General features: G+C 35.7%; 1 protein-coding gene across 1 annotated transcript in view; it reads left to right on the forward strand.

Annotated features, from left to right (window-relative positions):
* Window positions 1–6,669: 6,669 nt before the first annotated feature.
* Window positions 6,670–13,425, forward strand: part of LOC149783512 (uncharacterized) — a 71,852-nt gene continuing 65,096 nt past the window's right edge. The window contains exon 1 of the mRNA XM_089932858.1: window positions 6,670–8,772. Coding sequence (XP_089788984.1) covers window positions 6,790–8,772 — 1,983 coding nt within the window. The 5' untranslated portion in view covers window positions 6,670–6,789. The remainder of the gene's footprint in view (window positions 8,773–13,425) is intronic.

Genomic DNA, 13,425 nt, shown 5'->3' on the forward strand with positions numbered 1-13,425 from the left:
TACGAAACAAAAGAACGTCACTAGAAAGGTGGACTATTAACCTGAACTCTGGACTAAGGTCAATACAAAAATACAGATATACAAACATGTAATCACGGAGAAATACCAACTTAAAGCACAAATTAAATATACATAATAACTGAACTCTTGAATCAAAACCATCTCTTGCAAAACTATCTATATATGCATAATAATACTAAGTTCTATCAAGAATCGAAAAGTAAAGAGAATGCCGAATTGATTCCTGTGACGTTTCTAACGAATTCCAATCTTGAATGTGCTGTTGTAACAATAGCCTGGAATATTGTTGAGGTGCTAAGAATCTAGACGTATCACAATGATAAAATCGAAAATGTTTCTAAATGAATTTACATTAATCCAAAAATAGTAATGTAATCAGAAAGTATTATTAAGAACTTTGTAACTCCAATAGACAATTTAAATCCTCGGAAATAAAAACTGAACAGGCCTAACAGACTTATTCCAATTCAGACATTAAAATAGTAATAAATAATTCTGATGTAAACAACCCTAATATAAAAACACAAGACACAATAAGAGGACCAGGATGTGGGTCAAACGATCATTTTGAAAACATTCCAAGTTGAAAATATGATCAGGTCTTTAACTTAACTTTACTTTTAATAAAGAATTCGGTAAATATTTGGTAGACCAGGAATTCCAGAGGGAAAACAAACGTTCCTTAACTCGGATCCAAGTAAAAATGTTATCTGCAAGTAATACTATATTATCTACAATGTATAATAAAATATAATCTACAATCAAAGACAAGAATTAATTATGTAATATACTGAGTACCAAAAAAAACCACAAAAAAACGTTAGTCAGGATAGCTCAAACTCCTCAATTATGGACAAAGGTCAATCGCACGATACAAAGTTGTTGTTGTTGTTGTTGTAGGGTTTAACGCCATTTTTCAGCACACGATAGACTATACATGGCGGCCAGTATTAATGGTGGAGGAAGAACCCGGAAAACCCGAGAAAGAACCACCGACCCACGAGAAGCTACTGGCAAGCTTTCTCACATACCCACATTAGCCGAATCCGACACTCGAACTCACGCAAACAGAGGTGAGATGGCCGTGATCCGTAACGGAGAGCGCTTTAGACCACTCGGCCACTCAGGGCTCCCACGATACAAAGTAGATATGCGTTATATATATATACATATATATATATATATATATATATATATATATATATATATATATATATATATATATATATATATATATATAACTAAAGCAAACGCAAACAATACAATTACATAACTGGTCTCGTCATTTCATATTGTTTAATTAATTTTATTTCAAATTACATGCAATAAATGCAGATAATGCGAGAAAAATAACATTCTTAAACGTAACGCCATTTGCCACTGATTTACAAATTGTCTGAACAAAAGAGATATTAATATTAACCATTTCTTTGACACTTAGTTTATGATATTAATTTCTAACCGCTGTACTGTAATTATTATTTGTTTTGCTCAAGGGTTGAGAATGCGAGTAGTGGGGCACTTGGCCTCGACACTTGATGTAATGTGCGACTACTCCTCCAGTCTTACGGAAATAGCATATCTGTCTGATCTTATAAATATGGGAGTTACTTAACCCTTGTTAAGACTATCTTTTAATACATATACACAAGACACATCTCATGAAACTTGCGTTAAGGAAGAACTAAACAAACCAGTAGGTGTATTCTTGAACACAGACGATGTATGTATTTAACTGTAGTCAGAACCATATCAGTGGGTTTTATTACCTGCAAGAGACTTAATTTTGAGAGATATTGAACCGCGGGTGTACAGAACATAATACTCATGTACATTTCTCAAGCAGGTATTGAAACACCACACAAATTGCGTGCACCATACAGGTAAATTCTCAACCAAATAGTTCCCAGGTGTGTATGTGCTGCATACTGATTCTGTTAATTCCTCCGCGATCAAATGCTATTACGCATTCATCAACATTTATTTGTCAAAAACAGAGAGAAATGTAAGTTACTATGCTGGTTCGAATAAGTACAGATTTTGTTAGGGTTCTCTGTAACGTCGCCCTCGTATAAAGAGGGGTGTTTAATTGGGTTTGGCTGCGTTATCCAGAGGATGACCGCCATCGATATTATAGCCCGGCGGGAGTGAAAGAAGAATGGAATTTCAACAGAGAACTGAGCGAGAATGCTGGTAAGAAATAAACAATACGATCCCCTTTTGACAAGAAAATAACAAATTTAATCAGAACAAATTAAAACGGTATTTCAAATTCAAGTTAGATTATATAAGTAGAATTTAACAAGTGTGTCCAGTTTGGATTTATTACATCATTATATCGAGAGGTGAAAGAGCGCAATATCCACGATTGATTGCATCACCTTCATTCACTTTGTATATCAACGTCTCCTAGTTCATCCTTCCAACTCTAGGTTATGTCCCTTCATGGACTTCCTGGTCCCTTTTACTCTGACCTCGTCCTTCTTTCATTCTTTCCCGCACTCCGGTCTTCGGACTGTCTAATCCTTCTCTCCGAAAGCTGTTCCTTAAAGGACAAATTCACCCCATAATACTGTATACATATTATTTAAATGTACATACAATTCCCTTAAAGTTATTCAGAGCTTGTGGCTATCCACACACCGAGTAAATTCTGACTTAGTACGGTATGACATTGACCTCGCTTTCCAGCGGCAAGTCTTGAATTACCAGGTGACTACTAAGTATTACCGTATTAATTTACATATGTTACTACATGTTCGATCACTGTTGCATGAAATTCAAAAGAAATGTAACTCACTGCATTCTTTAACTACAAGATTATCCAAGCGTTACAAAATCAGATATAATTAGGTAATTGTCGTTACCTCACGATGATCTGTATCATCCTAACAACAAAAGAAGTTATTTCATATAACCATATGAAATCTTACACATATGGACATTTGGATCGCATGCAATCAATTCTACCAATGAACTAATAACTGTATAATTAAAAAAGGCAATTGCATACCAATTCTATCATCAACACTTTCAATTAAATTGAATAAAATATATTGCGTAATAACTCTAGCATCAACACTCTCTATGAAATTGAGTAAAGTAAGTTGCATAACAACTCCAACATCAACACATTTCCATGAATTGCATAAACGATACATAATATAGAAACCTAGTCATAGCAAACACATTTGCATAAAACAAGCAAACAAATAATATAATATTACGTGAAATTAAAATTGCGTACCTCGTCGCTATTTTTCTTTCAGGACTTCCGCGTCTTAGCACTAAACATGCCTTTCCTTCTACACGACGAGCACTTGTCCCTTTCTTGTTTCACGAGGAAAGCACTAATCGTTAGGCTTCCACGGAGTCGAGACAAACTTTCCTCTCGTAGGAAATGTTCAGACTAAAGAATTTACATTAGGGTCGTCACTTTAAAGTCAGATTGCTCTAAAGTGTACGCCCTAATTTATTCTACCCAATCATAGACAAGGGTCCCTAATCTTTCCCAAAGAAATAATTTCATCAAATTTAGACATCTCATAATCTGTGTACGCGAGTGCGTGACAATTTTCCCCTTGAAAATATGATAAGTGGACATAGGTTCCTACCAAACGGTTAGGGTCGGTAGCTCAAATGTTTGCTTCTAAAGACTGTTTAAGATACCCTGGTCAATTTCACTGGTTCGGAAATATTGTTCTTTGAAGTTTACACTGACATGGGGGAAGATGAACGACGAAAGTTCAGAGTGACCCTTCACAAAGACTTTCCTGGCTTACCTGTGATAACTTTAATTGCTAAATGCATTCAACTTTAAATTTTCTGTACTTCAAAATTCGACACTTCACATTCTCAATAGCAAATCCATGTTATGATAAACTTTACAATTAGGTAATTAAAGAAATTTTGTATTATACCTGTGTACAAATGTACGCCACTTCCAACTACCTTCTCTCCAGTCGACCTTCCGGACATGTTTGCAAATTTCTTCCGTGACAAAGTACAAACCATTAGAGACAAGCTTGACACCACAAGTTCAATTGACTCGTCGTCACCATACAGTTGGGATACATAATTTCAGCGGCAACCATTAGCAGCATTTTTACCTGTCTCTATGGATTTCGTACGTACAATCGTGATGAAGAGTACAGCAAAGTCATGTGAACTTGATCCAATGCCAACATCACTGCTTCTTGAGTGCTTAGATCCAGTATTGCCTTCACTAACTGATGTTATTAATACCTCTTTCTCATCCGGGAAATTCCCATCATTATTCAAAACTGCCACTGTAAAGCCTCTGCTGAGAAACCAACACTAGACCATAATGATTTAAAGACCTACCGCCCAGTTTCTAATCTCCCATTCATATAAAAAATCTTAGAAAAGGTTGTTCTATCCCAGCTTGTATCTCATCTGAATTCAAACAGTCTTTTTAGCAATGTACAATCTGCATACCGCCCTTGCCACAGTACTGAAACTACTCTTCTAAAAGTAGTTGATTACAGTCCTCACCCTCCTTGATTTGTCTGCAGCATTTTACACAATATACCACGATATATTACTTCACCGTCTCCAGCATGTATTTGGCATTCATGATACAGCCTTACTGTGGTTCAAGTCCTACTTGGTCAACAGGACACATATTGTGTCTGCAAATGGAATACACTCCAGCCCAGTTAATCTATGTTGTGGTGTTCCACAAGGGTCTGTTCTTCGACCTGTTCTCTTCATTCTATACACTCAGCCGCTCTCAAGTGTCATAGATCATCATCCAGTGTCTCACCAATTGTACGCTGATGACACCCAAATATACAAATCTAGCCACCCAACTGAAGTTGATACTACCATCCAAGGTGTAGAGAGGTGCATTTCAGATGTAAAATCATGGATGACGTGTAACAAGCTGCAGATGAATGATGATAAAACTGAGGCCATTCTGATCACAACACAAAGACTTTCTCATTCACATCTTGTACCTCAAACAATAAATATCAGCAACACCAACATTAAATTCACACAGTCAATACGAAACTTAGGTGTTACTCTGGCCAGTACTCTCACATTGCACCAACATGTCATGAACATATGCAAGGCTGTATATCTTGAGCTGGGACGCATCAGCTCCATTCGCAAATATCTTTTAGTTGATGCCACTAAAACACTTGTGTGTTCATTAGTACTTTCAAGACTGGACTATTGTAACTCAGTTCTGTCTGGTTCATCTCAATATCTACTCCAGAAACTTCAAAAAGTTCAAAACACAGGTGCTCGGATCATACTTAGAGTACCACGATCAGAGCACACATCCCCGCTGCTCTGTACCCTACACTGGCTATCCATCCGATCCAGAATCAAACACAAAATTTGTTCTCTGTGCTACGTTTCAATGACGGACTCAAGTCGAAACATACCTATCCGACCTCACCCATATGTACACACCAGCAAGATAATTACGCTCCTCTTCTGACAATCGTATACTCATTATTCCCACTATGAAAACGGTGTCATATGAACAACGTTCTTTTGCATACCAGGGCCCAGCAACGTGGAAATAATTGCCCACTAAACTTAGACACAAAGAGACACAGTGATTCCATTCAAGAGTGATCTTAAAACTCACTTATTTCGACTGCAAGAACAAACTTAAAGACCTAATAATGTTTCCTACCTTAAATATTTCAGCATGTTTTTTATGTTTTCTAATTTCATGGTGATTGTTTTTTGTAATCATATCATTATATATGCTTTTTATATTATAGATGTTGTCTAATGTTGTAAAGCGCTTAGAGCTTCTAAAGATTAGGCGCTATACAAAGTCCTCATTATTATTACTATTATTAAGACTAACAAGCATTTCTTCGAACTTTTCATATCAAGGTTTATTAAAATTACGCAAACAGTCTCAGTAAAACTCTAAATCAAACATGTTACTTTGTGGTCAAGGCACCTTTGTCGATTGTCATGATATAATTCATAAGAACAAAACCCTGTATGGATGGAAATTGTCATTATTTTGGGAATGTGAAGTTTAAAAAGTTCACGAAACTATTTCATTTGGACGAGTGACGCATATTCTGTGCAAATTTATTAAGTGATTTGTATCCCAAATATGCAAAGACTCATGCCGATTTTTTGTGCTTTGAAATGTAAATCTGCTCCAACCATTAATGATTAGGTTATCATTCTTGCACGTTTGTACTCATCCACATTTGCATTATAAATGCACACATACATACATACATACGCACGCACGCACGCACACACACACTCATTGATACATACATACATACAGAATAACACCTTCATACACGTATTTAATATTGTAAATTACAGTGTGGATTAAAAATTAAAAACCGGGTTAGTATTGTAAAAGACTGAATAAGGAGAACCATCTTCAGTCTACATAGTCACACTATTTTTGTGATTATCATGAAATCTACAAAGCATGAGAGAGAGAGAGAGAGAGAGAGAGAGAGTTGGGTTGGGGGAGGATAGAGCTGGCGGGGGGCCGTTTCATAAATCTGCTTGGATTGTAAATGAAAATTAGCAGTCTGCATCAATCCTGTACTAACGTAATGCTCTCTGCTCTTAAGCCGGTTTTGGTGTAAGAGTACACTCTTATCAAACCGGAAGTTTAATGTTTGTAACAGTTATGTTTAGGTGACGAGTGTGTAAGGGGCAACTCTTTATCAGATTATGGCGAAAGTACTGCATAAACTGTTCAAATGTGATTTATTTGCTTTGATACAATAGATATTTGTTGAAATGGCTACTGCAAGTGCTGATTCATCATCGACGGATGGACAGGGGTGCCCGATCTGCCTGGAAGTATTTACCTCACCCCGCCAACTACCATGTTTGCATTCATTTTGTGAACACTGCATTCAGGACTACATAACAAAGAAGGCCAGCAGCACGGTAGGAATATTTGAATACTTTATATGCCCAGTATGTAGAGCGGTAACTAGTCCCGCAAGAAAAGATAAAAATGTAGGAGAATGGGCTAGTTTATTCCCCCAAAGTCCGTTTCCACTCGTGGGGAAATCGAAAATAGAACGCGCATGCGATGTATGTACATCTGAAAAGTTATCTAACGTTGCAACTAAATTATGTGCTGTATGTCAAGAGTTCATGTGTGATAACTGTGCCTTCTACCACGAAAATATGAAAATGAGCAAAACCCATCAGATGATAACATTAGAAGAATGGGAGAATAATCCTGGAATCCGCATAAGGTTTACAGAGGGATTAGGGTGCCCAGAACATGATGATAAAGACATGGAGTTTTACTGTAGGGACCACAAAACTTCCGGTTGTGGTTCATGTATATTACATTATCATAAAAAATGTGAAGTTGTACTCGAGTTGAAACAAAATCTTCCTGATCTGCTAAAGGAGATGAATCCACAGAAAATTATGAGACAAATGCAGAATTTAGAGGACCATCTAAAGAATCTTATGAATATGAATGAAAAAGACATTTACCTTCTCGAAACACAAGTAAGTAGAATTTATGAAGATGTATCAAGAATTAGAGAGAAATTAAATACTATGCTGGATGATGTTGAGAAAATAGTAAAACTTGAGGGAAATCGACTTTACAAAGAGTGGATGATTAGAAAACAAGAACAAAATCATCAGTGTCAGTCATTGATGACTGCCATTAGAAACTCCCAAGCGCTTTTGAAGACAGTAAGCCAGTATGGGTCCGACACGCAGATGTTTCTGGTGACCAGCAAGACCGTGAATCAACTCCACACTTACAATGATCAGATTCGAGAGAAATTTGAGAGAGTAGATTATATCAAAATCAGCCTTGAGCTCGAGAGTAACATGAAAGCAGTTCTTGCACAAGATATAAAAAGTCAAATAAAAATAGTGTGTCGAGAGGAGAGTAAGGAATTGCATCACGTGAGTATTATGAGACCTCTTCGAGAACGAAATGTGGAGCTATCACAAGTGATAGACATTCAATGTCCAAGCGGGCATGATCCTTTTTACACAGGTATCATCGAACTACCTGAGGGAGATAAAGTGCTGTCCGATTACAATAACAAAACATGTTACCTTTATGATTCTTCATACAATTTCGTCACAAGCTACACCTTGCCTGGGGGTCCTGACAGCATGTGTCTGATAGACAAAAATGAAATAGCTCTTACAATGCCTAATAAAAAAACTGTCCAGTTTTTGTCTATCAGAGATCGATCTTTCAGAAACACAGGGACAGTAAGAACCAGATGTGAATGTTACGGTGCAGATGCTTTAAGCAAGGAGGAGATCGTTGTGTCGGGGCCATGTTATGATACACAAGGGGGTAATAAATGTTACTGGAGTATCATCAATAGAAAAGGAAAGGAGAAGTTTTATCATGAATTCAGTTGCAACCGTACAGCTGAGACTTGTATTTCTCTAGATATGTCGAAGTCACGTGTCTACATATCCGTTAGTGGCAGCCACGCCGTTTACAGTTTTGGTCTGATAGATGGAAAACAATATTTAGTGTACACATCAGATGACCTGAGGTATCCAATGGGTGTAGCAGTGGACAGAGAGGATAATGTCTATGTTGTAGGTTATAACTCAAATAACATTCATAAACTGGCATCCGATGGCTTCAAACTGCAGGTCATCACTTCCGGTGTCCCAAAATCACCATACAGTATTTTCTTCAATCGTGACAGGGATAATTTCATTATCACGAATAGCAGTGACATGATCGGACAAATTCATTATTTTGTGCATAAATAACACAGCTGTACCAATGGAAATGTAGCTGTTTCTAATACGCACTGGAGTCTACAATACAATACAATAGATGAAACAAGATATATATATATATATATATATATATATATATATATATATATATATATATATATATATATATATATACAGAGAGAGAGAGAGAGAGAGAGAGAGGCTCGCAAATAAGTAACTGTACGAAATATAGCTCATTTTAGTTTGAAGATATACATTTTTATTCCTGAAACATCAAATTAGCAAAATGACTAATCAACATTCGCACAGAGTCAGCATGCTACTACAGTAATATTTTTATCAAATTAAGGTTAAACGAGGCGGATTTGGAATTGTAGCAAATTAAAAGACATATTATTTTTAGACTATTCAAAAGTTCGATAGCAACTTAACATTGGAACAAGCTAAAACAATGCATGATATAATGTATTTTGATTAATTTTCTACTGAATGAAATCGTATAAAGTTATTTTGTAATTTTATTATTTCTAATTGAATCTTTTTCCATGATGCGAACTACCTACATACACACAAATCTATCCATCTATCTGTATATTGGTCTTGTATCCATCCATGAGTACCAAGACAGATATATCAATCTGTGTTTATCTATCGAGCTAACTATCTCTCACAATGGGGATAATATATATCCGACAAGGCTACTTAATCATTTTGGATATCTATATTTTTGTAACTCGTGGTACATGTCTCTTATGGGCAGACCGGTACATTCGAGGAACTGAAATTCATTCAGAACATTCGATTCTTTAGGACTTGAATAGAACTTTTAAGGATTATTTTGGATTCAGTTTATAATACTGCAAGTTGCTCTTACCTTTACATTTTAAAACTTTGATACTTAATTACTTGTTAAGTGTTAAAAATCTTGTTGATTTTGCTTATTTCTGTTACTTGGTTTATGACCATAGAGTCGTAACAGGTACCACAAGATGAAATATATCCAGAATCTACGCAAGAAAAGAAAATTACTCTAGAAATAACGTTTAAATGACTAAAATTAATCTTTAGGCAAACACCCTAACCACCCACTTCTCTTAAATTCACCTCACTTTAATAGGCTAATCATATAAATATAAGTGACTTAGGAGAATGGTATGATTGGATTCACCTAATCTGTCATTTTAAATTACTTTTTTGAAACTGTAAACTATTTGATCATATCTGACCACAAAGCAACTCTGATTCAGTAACGCATCACAGCAGGCTTAGTATTGTTGTCAAAGAAGTGAGAGGAAATAACTTAAGCAAACGCTAATTACCATGTCTGAAATCTAATGCAGTTTCTATTTATTTCTTCTCGATAACAAAGCGGTCCTTGTTGTTGCTTTAGTTATAACTTCTTTGGATACACATAATAAAGCACCTCCATGGCATGATGCGAAAACTCTAAAATATAGGAATAAAAAAACTTGAAAATTATTTGGCCAATAAGTTTCTTTATTTCACACATAATAAGAAAAATTGTCTTTCTTTATATTTTATAAGTGGAGTCTAGTATCTGGGCATGTTTTTTATCGTATTTTCTTAGGTAATGATATTCTCTTGGGGATAGCATAGCTGCCAAGTATCCCGTTGTTTCCGTATTTGTCCCGTATTTTGGCCCTGAATATGGGTGTACGTTTTTTGTGTGCAAAAATAAGTTTATTAATTTTAAAAAAAAAAAAATTCCTTTCAATTTTCAGTTTAGAAGGGACACTCGGTTCTATTCTGATAGAAATGTATCGCATGTATATAGGATTATTATATGCTTATTTTTTTCTCCGTTAACTTTACATTGTCAGAATTGTTCAGTATTTTATGATATTGCACACCTTCATATTGCATTCATGGGCATAAAGGAACTACTTTTTATTGTAAACAAACAATGGACGCAGACGCCAGCACTTTTGATTTGTAAACCATATACACTCGCGCAGTAGGCACTTTACATTTTAGTTGATTAAATTTGTTTCTGAATGAAGTAAAACAGATGTTTCGTGGACAGCCACATACCAGCTGCTTTGGCACATTCCACGTTAACTTTTTGATACAATGTTTCGGATTTAGGCTAGCTATACAGTAGACGCAAGAAAGGATCCTTACAAATAACATGCAAGTGAAAAGGCATAAACTGTCTTCTTTAGCTTGTAATAAGAATGGAGAAAAAAGATACTTACAGTTTTACATCCTGAATTTCCTCAAAATGTACTTTCTTCGTTCTGCAAATCCGAATTACATGAGCCATGTCCTCTTGATTACACATTTCGAAAATGTGCTCTAATTTCGAATATAAGTGCAATTACATCCTCCTTACTGCACTCAAAATGAAATAAGCATTAAATTACGTAGCGTCTTTTTGAAAATTGCAATTGAAAGATTTCATATTTTTTCCCACATTATGATTTCAAACATTCAGGGACAGAAAAAGAAACACATTTGCAGATGTCAACACGCTTCTCCCTCGCTTCTTCAATCCGATTTATTTCATGTGGAATTGCCACATATAAATCCAGTCCATAATCACTAAATTTCGTAGAATAGAAAAAAAATCTATTCATTCCAGATCAAATGGAAAAGTTGTTGCAATGCTCATTCATTCACAATGTGACTCGAAATTTCAATTTTAACCAGACACGCTATTTTCTTTCGAAAGTTATGTCGAGCGCGCGACTAAGTTCAAATCCATCTGGACGGAGTTATGTGCGCAGTAGTAATATTGTTCTTGTGTAATGATGAATCTGCGCATGTGTATTTAGTTTGAAATACGGCATACATTCAGTTACTTTGTTTCTTGTAGTGTATTTTGTTAATATAATTAAGCATTAGGTAGAATAATAAAATGAACATATAATAAAAAGGTTGCTGCATTTGTATGGGAAAATATGAACTCGTTTTGTCGGATGGATATACTGCACTCCCAAGGTCGTGCAGTATTTACATCCGAAAAACAACTTCATATTTTCCCATACAAATGCAGGAACCTGTAATACAGTTCTACAATATGACTGGTTCATTCGAAGTCGAGGCTACCATGACTGTCTTTATCCGCCATATTGGATTTTGCAAACAGTTACCGCTATCACTGTATCTCATCTTAGTAATGTTCAACTTATCATGTTGAACAGGAAAGCAGAATATTCAGAATTTTCTCCAGGAAAGACAAGAAAACAGAACTGGAAGGACAATTGTGCCGTCTTGTTTAGATTTGTGAAACCATCTAGTAAAGGAGAAAACTCTACGTTTTGCAAGTTGTGTAATGTGATTTCGCTATTGGGCATGGAGGTGCCCACGAAATACATGAGCACGAAAAAGCTAATAAACGTCAGCTTGCTGCTTCATCATACACAACTCAGTCTCAACTTACGGTATATATAAATACCATAGAGAACCTTGATGTAATTCGATCGAAGTTCGGTTTATTACATTTCTTTTAGAAATAAACATTCCTTTATCAGTTACTAGTGTTGCTGGTGAGTTTTTCGCACAAGTTTTCCGGACAGCATAATCGCAAAGGATTACTCGTATGCTAGAACGAAAACAGTTCAGTAAGAAAATCACACAGAATTGAGATCATCAATGAAAGTTGGTACATTGGAATCGATAATGACTGAGAGAAAAAAAAAGGTGTTGAAAAGGCTCCTATAAACAGCATGTGTCTGAGTATGTTGCACTCTTGCACCTTCTGAATGGGCACCCGAATGGAACATGGTGCCCGTCCAGAAGGTACAAGTGTGCAACACATGCATCTTTGGCATTAAATAATTATGTAAGGCACTGTCCAAATTTACAGATGGTTGTATATGTTGTATACATAGGTAGATATGCATTAAAAGTTTACAAATCAGTATTTGTTCCTGAAAATCAGTGTTTGTGTCACAAGCAGTCAGTATTTTTGTACTCAGGGGGCTTGGCATCTATGGGATGGCTATTCAACCATGATTAGCCGAAGGAAATACACATCGACCTTTATATTTAGTCATATAGATGTGTGTATCATAACAGTATAATAATAATAATAATAATAATAATAATAATAACAATAATAATGAGGACTTTGTATAGCACCTAATCTTTAGAAGATCTAAGCGCTTTACAACATTAGACAACACATATAACATAAAAACGTATATAATGTTATTATTACAAAACAAAAACAAACAACATTAAATTAGAAAACATAAAAAAAACATGCTGAAAATATTTAAGGTAGGAAACATTATTAGGTCATAAGTTCGAAATAAGTGAGTTTTAAGAGCACTCTTGAATGGGATCACTGTGTCTTTGTGCCTAGGTTCAGTGGGTAATTCATTCCACGTTGTGTGTAAAGCGTTTAATATATAATTTCACAGTTATATGTTCTAGTCGCAGATATTTAAATAAAGAACGTGCCAAAACTCGACGGCGATCACCTTAAAACTTTGAACAAACTATTTTGAGCAAGGCATCAGTCAAATTTTACTTAGTTATTTGTGTCACCCCCCCCCACCCCCAAACTAACGCTAGGGGAATATGACGCCCTTTTTGTTGAGGCCACCATTTCCTGCTTAACAAAAGTCTCTAGAGTACGGCATGTTAGTTGTGCTTGCGAGCAGGTATTTCTTGAAGAATGTATTTTAGTGAATGCAATTTAACAGTTTCATG

This window comes from Sinohyriopsis cumingii, chromosome 14, assembly GCF_028554795.1.
Source record: "Sinohyriopsis cumingii isolate HCF-2022 chromosome 14, ASM2855479v2, whole genome shotgun sequence".
Classification (NCBI taxonomy): Eukaryota; Metazoa; Mollusca; class Bivalvia; order Unionida; family Unionidae; genus Sinohyriopsis; species Sinohyriopsis cumingii.